At 44.4% G+C, this 11,318-nt stretch overlaps 1 protein-coding gene across 2 annotated transcripts; it reads right to left on the bottom strand.

The window, feature by feature from the left end:
• Nucleotides 1-489: 489 nt before the first annotated feature.
• Nucleotides 490-11,011, bottom strand: PAG14 (pregnancy-associated glycoprotein 14). 2 transcript variants are annotated; one of them, NM_001304570.1, is made up of 7 exons: nt 10,894-11,011; nt 9,685-9,835; nt 6,797-6,915; nt 4,385-4,501; nt 2,575-2,716; nt 2,389-2,487; nt 490-708 (listed from the first exon to the last, which is right to left on the bottom strand). In NM_001304570.1, exons 1-7 carry the CDS (start codon nt 11,007-11,009, stop codon nt 559-561), a joined length of 894 nt encoding a protein of 297 aa, NP_001291499.1. In that variant the 5' UTR covers nt 11,010-11,011; the 3' UTR covers nt 490-558. The 2 variants fall into 2 exon arrangements, with proteins under 2 accessions (NP_001291499.1, NP_001291500.1); NM_001304571.1 differs by lacking the exon at nt 2,389-2,487.
• Between the last annotated feature and the right edge of the window lie 307 nt (nt 11,012-11,318).

Consider the following 11,318-nt stretch of genomic DNA (forward strand, 5'->3'; position numbering starts at 1 on the left):
TGTACATGTGATCTGAGGTGAGTCATTCAGAGAACACCCTTGAACTCTGATGTCTGCAATTTCTTTCCTTACTAGGTGATGCTTTCGGGATTTAAAACCCTAGGGCAGGTAGCTTGGATTCCCTCACTAGGTGTAGAAGCCTTAAGGAAAAAAGTTGCCAGGCTAAGACCATCAAAGTAAACTGAAGGGAAAGAGTGAAGGTGAAAGAATTGATGACTTCTGTTTTCTTGGGACTAGTCACTGAGATCTTTGTATTTGCTCTGATTCTTGTATCTTAGATTCCCAGAATAATTTCAGTGAGTCTCCGTTTTTCTTGAAGCCAGTTGGAGTAAGGCTTCTCTCAATTTTGATTCAGACTTGGTTCTAGATCCTTCATTCCCAGACACAGAGGCAGCCATTTGTTTCAGCACCATTAAGAGTGAAACCCTTTATTCTTTACTGAGAATAGGGTGTACAGACCACCAAATACAGTTTACCAGCATCCTGGGCAGGAGTGCCTAAAGTGTGAGTGAATGTGTGTTAGGAGTGCTTTACTGATTCCTGAACCACTCCAAGCATTTACACTGCTGGTGCCAGGCCAATCCTGTCATTTCCTTGATCAAAGACTGAGAAATATAGCCTCAGGAAGACAGCACCCAGGATCCAGGTCTCTGTAGACGAACTGAATCGGTGCTCTCTAAAGGTGGTATAGCAGCGGCCTCTAGAATCCTGGGGGAGTCAGAGACACACACCAATCAGCATGAGCCCTTAGGAGTGACTTCCCCCAATATCCAGACCCAGCACAATTCTTTGTTTTATTTCCCTCTTTTGGTAAGTATCAAGGGGTTTTCTCAGCAGCAGGGGATGTGAGAGTTAATCCAAAAGCAAAGAGCGCCAAGACATGAGGTTGTCATGAGGAAGGGTGTGGTGAGTGGAGGACTGGGAGTTGGGGAAACAAAGGAAGAAAAACAACAAAGTCCTACTGTAGACCATAAGGAACTATATTCAATATTCAGTGATAAGCCACATGAAAAAGAATAAGAAAAATATATTTTTTATGTGTATAACTGAGTCACATTGTTGTGCAGCAGAACTTAATGCAACACTGAAGATTAGCCACACTTCAATATAATTAGAAAAGAACAAGTGTGTCCATAGTTCCCCTCACTCCCTGTTTCTTTTCTTTTGACTCCTGCTCCTTGTTTTCTCTGCAGAGAATGCTGGTTCTCCTCCTGCATCCCCACAATCCATACTTTATTTAAAAAGTTTTTTGTATTGGAGTATAACTCATTAACAATATTCTGAGTTTCAGGTGGACAGTACGGACTCAACCATGTGTATCCAGGTATCCTGGTCCCAAGGACACCCCTCCTATCCAGGCTGTCATATAACTGAGGGGAGTTCCCTGTGCTACAAAATATCTCATTGTTGGTTATCCATGTTAAATAGAGCAGTGCCCACAATAATTCTTGAAGACTTAACTCAGGAACTCTGAGAAGCCTCCTTCGGCCCGCACTCATCCTCTTTGGCCACTCCAGGCTTGGGTGGGTAATGTACTCTGGTTCCCCATCCCCACTGGTCAGTCTATAGCCCTCATTACCCCGAGTAAGTCCCCAGTGACCCAGTGCAGACCACCTTGAGATGCCATTTGCATGGAATCCAGTGCAGTTTTGCTTAGAACCAAACAAAACTCCCTAGGCTTAATGAGTTTGTGGTTTTAGAATTCCTGAAATTCCCTCTTCCTCAAAGCCTTCTTTGAGCCCTTCAGCCTGCTCTGAACTGTCGTAGGGAGCTGACATGAAGCCTCCACCCTGTGCTGGGGCTGAGCAGTCACTGTGCACCATTTATTCAACTTAGGGCCCAACCTCCCCACAGAGGGGACAGGTACCCCAACTCACAAAGGAGGCACCTGGCCAGAGCAATGGGAAGATGCAGCCAAGAGCTAGGCTGACCATGCAATTTATCATCCAAACCAGGAGAAGTTTGAGAAGGGAAGGGACACTGTTAACTTATGCTGGGACATCACACTGGGACTGTCCCCAGCCATTCTCCTTGTAACATGGCCTATTTCAGGGACTGCTAGAGCTGACTTTCATGTTCATGCACCTATGTGTTCAGATTGAATTGAAGCTCTTTGAAGACTGACAACCTTAGTGTTCCCCTCTCCTTGTGACTCCCACCATGCCATATGGTATGGCATCTCCACATTTATTTTAGGAAGATCAGTGTCCCACACAGCCCTTACTTCTCAAGTTACCGGTTTTGTGGGAGGTACTGGCCCAGGCACAGGGCTCAGCAGCATCTGCAATGGTGTGACATGGCCTCCAGAGGGCGCCCTCCTCCCAGCAGCGGCCCATGGGTTCCTGCAAATTCCAGTTTGAGAACCAACCCTCAGTATTGTCCCCTCACCTTGAGGATGTAGGCTCGAGCTGGCACTGGGTAGTTGATGCCATTGATGGTGAAGATAATAGAGGGCAGGGTATTGACAGCAGAACATGAAATGTAGTACTGTTAGAGAGAGAGGGTGAGAGGTTGGCCCTGGAGATCCTTGTTGTGTGTGGAGACTGGGAGTGACCCTGGGGCATGACCCTTCACCTCGGAACCCCGTGGTGTGGAACCGATGAGCTTCTGTATGTTATTGACCAGTCTTCTTGGGCCTGCGATATCTGATGTCCCAGTGTCCACAAGGGCCTTGCAGCAGTCAGAGCAAGCAATAATCTTTCTTTTCATGGAGATGCTGAGAGACAATGGAAGAAAGCGGGCCTCAAGGTCACTGTGAGTCTCTCCAGAGTTGTCCCCTTCCCTACTGTCTCATGAATAGCCCTTCATCTCTTGCCCTCTTTTCCTTTAATCTTGACACAGCACCTTTCTTGACATCCTCGAATGCAGTACTTGAACACACCAGGATCTTTTGTACCTTGACACAAGCTGATCTTCCTTCCTAGAAGACTCCACTCCCCTTTGACTAGAAAATTTCTTCTCCTCTTCCAGATTACACTTTAATTGTATTATTTTCGTGAAGTCTTTCCCTCAGTGTTTATTAGTCTCGTATCTTGGTCGCTCTCTGTAGAACCCTCCTCATGTGTGCTACTGCTGCTGCTAACTGACTTCAGTCATGTCCAACTCTGTGGGACCTCATAGAGGGCAGCCCACCAGGCTCAGCTGTCCCTGGGATTTTCCAGGCAAAGTACTGGAGTGGGTTGCCATTGCCTTCTCCTCCTCATGTCTAACATGTACCAAAGTCACAATTCACTATGTGGGCGAGTCACTTCATGTACATCTGCCTTCTTAGATGTGAGAGTGAGTTTTATTCTCCTTGGCTCCCTAAAGTGCCTGACACACAGTGGACGCCCAGTGCTTGTCTGTTCATTGAGTTAATGAAGACTGAGAAAACAATAAGAAATATCCAGAGAGCTGTATCTGATGGGGAACAAATAACAGGTCGCACACAGAGTGAAGATGGAAATTCATAGGGGCGTGAGATTCTCATAGTAGGGGGAGAGAGGGGCTCCTCTGGGAGAGGGTGTCTCCCAGCACTGCTCCTACAACCAGCTCACGCCCTGAGACCCTGGCAAGGAAATACATGACTAGGCCACAGAAACTCCAAAGGATAGTTCAGCTTTTGTCTGAGGGTATCACACAGAATCCTATCAATTATGCCTCTTGTCCTCAGGTCGCTCCTGGATCCCACCTTCCTGATTCTCTGTTATAGAGCCTGTCCCACTGTGTGCCCAAGAATGTGGGGTGTCCTTTTTATTAGTTGCTTTCACATCTTAAGACTGCAGCCCACCTCTCTCCACTGATGGGTAGCTGCTCCCTAAGAAGACCAGTTTTCCCCATTTTCTCACTGTCCCTGTTTTTAAACTGACATTTATCTGTACTGAGAACTTCCTATGTCCTAGGTAGCCCTGGACAGTCGGTCATCTTATCATAACTCTGTTCAGGCTGGTGAAATTCTCCATGATTCTCTGTTCAACACACTGTAGAGTCCTCTAACCATGCTCCCCACCTCAAAGGGCAGTGGGTGCAGCCCTCTCCTAGCTGCACAGACCTCTGTGGACCCTTTTAGGACCCTGGTCAGAACCTTTCTCAGAAGGCCTGGGGATTATGAACCCATGGGTTGTTTGTGTATCTATGTGCTTGTGTGTTTGTTTGTATGTGTGTTTGTATGTGTCTCTGTGTGTGCTTGTGTGTCTCTGACTAGCTATGCATGTTTTTAATGTGTCTCTGTGTATGTTTATATGTGTCTGCTTGTGTGTTTCCATATGTCTGTGTGTCTGTGTTGTTGAAGGTGGTGTATATGTCTGTGTGACTGTGTGTCTGAGAATGCATTTGTGTGTCTGCCTGTGTCCATGTACAGTAGTGGGAGCATCACTTGGGCTGACCCTCAGATGGAGAGGCTTACCGGTCCATGTGTACACTCCAGTCACCCGCTCGGATCAATGGTACCCATTTGAGCTCTCCTTTGTAGTAGCGGTGGTCCACCCCACCAAACATCACCACACTGCCCTCCTGTTTGTCTCTGTAGAGAGAAGGGTGGGGGGGCGATCCTTGGAGGACAGTAACAGCAGCACTGTCTGAGAGCTGTGCTTGTCCACCCATCAAGGCTCTAATAAGGTCTCCATGTACAGATGCAGAAATAGCATCTAGGAGAGAGTGAGATCCAGACAGAGGTCTGTTACTGGCTAGTAAGTGACACAGAGGAGGTTAGAAGCTGAATCACTTGGCTGGGCTCCACCTACTATGTCTTCTGAAGACTCCCTGGACCTCCAGTGACATGAGTGCTCAGACACCGTCAGAGGACACGGTGCTGAAGTGTTTTGGTTTCCCCTTGTCCACCTTGTCATTTTTCAGGAAAATCAAGGCCTGGGGTTTCTAAGGGTGTGGGTTCAGTTCACCCAGAGTTGGCTCCACTGGCCTGTGACCTCTACTGTCCAAAGGGCCCCACACTCAGAAGGGACCCCGCCTCTGCTCTCCCTGTCTTGAAATGCCTAATATTTCTTGAACAATGGGTCCCACACTTTTGTGTCCCACACTTTCACTTCTCACTTGCTCCTACAAATTGGGTAGCTGGTCCTGGGCTCCCAGTGTAATTCTAATGAAGAAATAAAGATATCCACCATCCTTCTCCTTCCTTCCTTATCAAATTCATAGGCAAATAATACCTTTTCCTTCAGCTTATTTCCTGTTTCCTTCCATTAGCCTTCCTCCTCACTCACTCCCCTAGACCATGTTACTGGTCTTGAGCCCAGGAGTAGGGTTGTGTTCCAATAAAATTTTATTTATTAAAGCCACGGTGAAGCCAGTTGGGGCCTGGGGCCATAGTTATCCTGGGTTAGATTATCTCTCAGGATATTTCTTTATCAAGTGTTCTATAATTTTCATGCACCTGAAAGCATTTACAGCTAATTTGGAGAAAGGGATTGCCCATCTCAGACTTACTTGCTCAAGTAGAAGGCAAAAACAGGCTCAGAAATGGCACCTTCATTCTTCAGCTTGTAAAAGATGGGGATGGCTCCAGAGAAGGATATGTTGCGGTAGCTCAAGCCCAAGATGCCATCAAAACTTACGCCCTCAAAACCAGATTCTTCCATGCATAGACCTAATGGCTGGTCAGTACTTACAAGGTCCCCAATCTGTGGGAGAGAAGAGTGTTCCCACTTACAGATACATCAAGTGGGGCTAAGACTGGGCTGGGGTGCATTGTCATTAGATCCTCAAAGAAGAACTGAGGCTGGCATCTGTCTTCCGTTTCCCAGAGATGGTAGATCAAGTTGGGAGGGGAATTTGGGTTCCATTTTAGAGAGGTTGTGAATTTTAAAACATCTGCCCCTCTGAAAAACACCACCTAGGTGAGTCAAGTCCGTCCAGGTGAGGCAACCAAGAGTCAGGCCATGTCTCATTGGTACCACCTTAGAGACAAAGCAATCAGGAGCAAGATAGCCTTCTCTTTGGCATCACTGTGACCTAATGACAGGAATGGACTGCATTCTCTGTAATGTACTGTGGATTCTGCATCTGTCGAGGAAGACAGAAGCCAAAAACACAATCTTGCTTGCACGGTTCTGTGAAATTACTGCCTGGGGAATTCACTTTTGGAGATATGTGTATATTTCTTGAGTGTGTATGACAAAGAAAGAGAAAGAGGGGAACTACTCAGTATTTTGGGGGAGGCAAGCCATAGGTTTCTTAGACTCTCAAGGGTCGTCTAGAGTGAGAACTCATTTATCAGGCCCCTTGACTTCTCAGAGCCTCATTTCCCACTCTGGATACATGAAGCCCTTGACTGCCCCCAGGATCCCCGGATTAGTTTTATCCTGTCCCCAAACACCCAACAGCAACTTCAGTCCTGAAATGGCAGCCTAACTCCACCACTTACCACATGTGTACCCTCAGCAAGGCCCTTGCTGTCTGCACCTCAGTTTCCTCATATGTCTCATGAGCTAATCAGAGTAACTGCTCTGTGGGGTTATTGCAGGATTAAACCAGTTATCACCTGAAAGTGCCTGTAATATTCAGTGAATATAAAAGTGGGTGCTTTTATCCCTTGTTCTCGCTCCTCGCAAAATGAACCTTGAACTGCTCATGGGCAGAGGAGCTGCAAGTCCACACCTCAAGCCACTCTCTGGGTTAGCTAATTTGTTTGCTCCTGTGTCACCAGGGGCACTACCTCCCCAGAGACATGATCCTGTGGATAAGATGGACAATATCTATGGGAGTTAGGCTAGGAAGGGTCCTGCCAGATGGTCCTGCATCTGTTTTTCAAGCAGTGACCACTCCATAGCCAGTCCTGACTCAGCATTTGTTACATTCTTACCTGAACTGTGTCATGAACAACAACTCCTTTAATTCTCCCAGATCCGTAGATGATGCTGAAGGTCTTATTGATAAGCCGGAAGGTGGAAGACTGAAGATGTCTGAACCTAATGTGTGTAGCTGCAGACACAAGAGATGAGTGTCATCAGGTACCAAGGGTGGAAACAGGGTGGCATGGCAAGTGAAAGATGGTCCGGGTATGGGGGTGTCTGTACTCACAACAGGTTGAACTGTTGCAAAAGATGGAGGGCACCCACAAGAAAAATGAGCCTGTATCAAAGATAACCTGGAATTTCTGAGGGGGTGTTCCAATGGTGATGTTACCCACGTAGAACAACTACAGGGAGAAGGAAGGAGTGGGATAGTGCAGAACTGGCTACCTTTTATTCCCAAACTGATGCCTCCCTCTGGGTGTCAAATCTCTCTCTCTCTCTCTCTCTCTTTTTTTTTTTAATTTAATTTTATTTTTAAACTTTACAATATTGTATTGGTTCTGCCTTATATTGAAATGAATCTGCCACATACATGTGTTCCCCATCCTGAACCCTCCTCTCCTCCCTTCACATACCATCCCTCTGGGTTGTCCCAGTGCACCAGCCCCAAGCATCCAGTATCGTGCATTGAATCTGGACTGGCAACTCATTTCATATATGATATTATACATATTTAAATGCCATTCTCCCAAATCATCCCACTCTCTCCCTCTCCCAAAGAGTCCAAAAGACTGTTCTATACATCAGTGTCTCTTTTGATGTCTCATATACAGGGTTATCATTACCATCTTTCTAAATTCCATATATATGCATTAGTATACTGTATTGGTGTTTTTCTTTCTGGCTTACTTCAGTCTGTATAATAGGCTCCAGTTTCATCCACCTCATTAGAACTGATTCAAATGTTCTTTTTAATGGCTGAGTAATACTCCATTGTGTATATGTACCACAGCTTTCTTAGCCATTCATCTGCTGATGGACATCTAGGTTGCTTCCATGTTCTGGCTATTATAAACAGTGCTTCAATGAACATTGGGGTACACGTGTCTCTTTCATTTCTGGTTTCCTCAGTGTGTATGCCCAGCAGTGGGATTGCTGGATCATAAGGCAGTTCTATTTCCAGTTTTTTAAGGAATCTCTGCACTATTCTCCACAGTGGCTGTACTAGTTTGCATTCCCACCAACAGTGTAAGAGGGTTCCCTTTTCTCCACATCCTCTCCAGCATTTATTATTTGTAGACTTTTGGATCACAGCCATTCTGACTGGCATGAAATGGTACCTCATAGTGGTTTTGATTTGCATTTCTCTCTTTTCTGACCACAATGCAGTAAGATTAGATCTCAATTACAGGAGAAAAACTATTAAAAATTCCAACATATGGAGGCTGAACAACACGCTGCTGAATAACCAACAAATCACAGAAGAAATCAAAAGAGAAATCAAAATCTGCGTAGAAACGAATGATAATGAAAACACAACAACCCAAAACCTGTGGGACACTGTAAAAGCAGTCCTAAGGGGAAAGTTCATAGCAATACAGGCACACCTCAAGAAACAAGAAAAAAGTCACATAAATAACCTAACTTTACATCTAAAGCAACTAGAAAAGGAAGAAATGAACACCAGGGTTAGTAGAAGGAAAGAAATCTTAAAAATTAGGGCAGAAATAAATGCAAAGAAACAAAAGAGATCATAGCAAAAATCAACAAAGCCAAAAGCTGGTTCTTTGAAAGGATAAATAAAATTGACAAACCATTAGACAGACTCATCAAGAAACAAAGGGAGAAAAATCAAATCAATAAAATTAGAAATGAAAATGGAGAGATCACAACAGACAACACAGAAATACAAAGGATCATAAGAGACTACTATCAGCAATTATATGCTAATAAAATGGACAGTGTAGAAGAAATGGACAAATTCTTAGAAAAGTACAACTTTCCAAAACTGAACAAGGAAGAAATAGAAAATCTTGGCAGACCCATCACAAGCACATATCTCTTGAGATGACTTTCTAACCACCGTGCAGCTCACAGACTTTGGTCACAGAGGTATCTGCATTTGATATATTTTTCCTGTGCTACACTGTATGCAGGATATTGACTCTATGAACAGGCTTTGAAGTGGTACCTCCTGCATGGAAAGCCCAGAGACATAACCACGGGGCATCCAGGACCGCTGGACACCCAGGGAAGTCCTGGTGCCTTCATTTGAGAAGCTCTGTAGTCTCTTCAAATTCAGCCTTAGCACTCGCTTCTTTAGGAGGTCCTTGACCAATGCCAGCCACTCCCTCTAAACTCAGACCACATCCAATCAACAGCACACAGTTGACCCTCTAATTTGACATGTGTTTACTCTTTCCTTATGTCTCAGGCTAGCCTGGGCATTTTTTAAGACATCCTGAAGAAAAAGTAAGCCCTTTTTCTAATCTAAAAACAGAAACCACAGTGATTCTTATGACCGTACTCAGAATACAGGTTCAGTAACTTTTTACTGCTGTGGTTCTTGCATCTGTGGAAACTGAATTACTCTACCTGGAGATTCACAATTGCTTTGCAGTTGGTTCTGCCTTTTGATAAGTGATGGTTCACTCTTTATCTATAACTGAGTGGCTCACTTAGTTCAGAAGGAACAATCACCCGCAAACTAATGACACATCTTTGACACAGAAATGGATGTTTACATGCCACCTGGTAATTGCGAGGCCCAATCACAAAGACCAACAGTTGAGGATGAGAGTGCCTTCTCCTCTGGGTGGGGTCTCTGTTTTCCAGTGTCTTTGCCTCCTGCAGGTACCCCAACCCCAACATCCCACCTGACACCTCCAGATGAGCCCCAGTGCTAAGCTAGAACACCAGGGGGCGCTGTGGGGCACCATCCTCCCAAAATACTCACATCCCTGATGTTTCTCAGCGAGTGACTAGTTAGATTTGAGCCACGAAAAGAAATATGGGACAGTCTGTAAGCATGCTCCTTCAGGAAATTGTCCAGCATGTTTTTTCCACTGACGGTATTTCTCATGGTCTTCACTCTCCTTAGAGGTATTCTTTCACAGAGCATTTGACAAAGAAAACAAAGAAGATGCTACAATTAGCTGTCAGTGTTAAGGTATAACTGTTATTGTAATTTCCCTGTGTATTTTCTAATCATTTTTATGAGGTGCATTATTATCGGAATTTTATGCATATACCATGGCAAAGACATATATTTGAATACAGGTTCTGTTCTGTAGTCTTGGGTAAGCCATATGACCATGTGGTGTCTCAGTCACCCCTTAGGTAAAATGGTGGAATGTAATGATACAAACCCTCCAAATAAAATATCTAGGGGATAAGTGAAGTGATGGATATAAGGTATCTGATAAATATGAAGTCTCAACAATGACAGCCATTAACATTGCTGTTGCCATCTCACTCATTCCTTCTCATAGAACCTCAAGGAAAGAGGTAGAAGGGGGACTTTTATCCTCTTTTACAAGGGAGCAATTTGAAATGCAAGAGTTTTCTGAGTTGACTGTGTTCACACTGCTTGTCCAATATAAAGTGTAAAAGAGTGTTTTTCTCCAAGTTGAAAGAGAAGAGAGAGTTGAAAGATAAATCCAAGATATAGGGAATAAGTAAGGGAAATTCTGAGGCTTGAAAAGGAAGTAAGAGTCAAATGAAAAATTAAAAGAAAACCACACAAAGAGAAATACACTCCCAGTGACTTCCAAAGAGATGGAGAGATAAATGATAGTTATACCGAGATGCAGACATGGGCATATACACACTGAAATAGACAGGGAAAAAAGAGGACATATTGAATAAAATGTAGAAAAGTGCTATTCCACAGGACCACATTGACATCTGCATAGATTATGCACTGAACAGTTGCAAGGAGTTGCATTTTCAATAGGTCACGACATGACTGGACCCCAAGAGCTGTGCAACCCAAATCTACACCAAGACCTTGGGATCCACAGTTCCTCTAGCAAGTTACTTATCAATAAGAAAGAGTTGAACTTTAAGACTCTTAGGGAAATATTCCATTCCCTTCTAAACCTGATGGCTGGAAGAATAATCAGATGAAAACAAAAATCTGAGAAAGGAATATGATGTGACTTACAGTCCCCATACATACTTGACTATGCACTCTGAGAAGGCCACCAGCCCGAGGAGCACAAGCCAATTCATGCTTCTTTCCTGGCTCCAAGTACTCAGGGAAGTTTGGGTTTTTAGCATGTAGTGGTGACCGGGAGCCCCTAGTTATATATGCTCTGACTTACCCTAGTTTTCCCCTTTAGGCCACTAAAAGATCTGAGAAAAACACAAAGGTCTCGATAAAATCTTTACCTTCATCAGTGTCCTTGGCGAGTGACCTTTGAAGCTTTTCAGAATACAGAGAATTGAAGTGTAATCTCTTCTTTGAAGCTTTGCTGGAAAATCAAACTGATCTGCATGTACATCTAAGAAGACAGAGAACCTTGCCTACTTGGAGAAAAACTGCTAAGAACATCATGAAAATGGATACTAGGGGCCATGCTAGACACT

This window comes from Bos taurus, chromosome 29 (genome assembly GCF_002263795.3).
Source record: "Bos taurus isolate L1 Dominette 01449 registration number 42190680 breed Hereford chromosome 29, ARS-UCD2.0, whole genome shotgun sequence".
In the NCBI taxonomy this organism is placed as follows: Eukaryota; Metazoa; Chordata; class Mammalia; order Artiodactyla; family Bovidae; genus Bos; species Bos taurus.

Coding starts and splice junctions, on each gene's coding strand:
- PAG14 (NM_001304570.1), bottom strand. CDS start 11,009: ATGCTAAAAACCCAAACTTCCCTGAGTACTTGGAGCCAGGAAAGAAGC. Junction 9,836..10,893: donor GTCAAGTATGTATGGGGACT/GTAAGTCACATC, acceptor GCTCTGTGAAAG/AATACCTCTAAGGAGAGTGA. Junction 709..2,388: donor CTCGAGCCTACATCCTCAAG/GTGAGGGGACAA, acceptor TGACTCCCCCAG/GATTCTAGAGGCCGCTGCTA.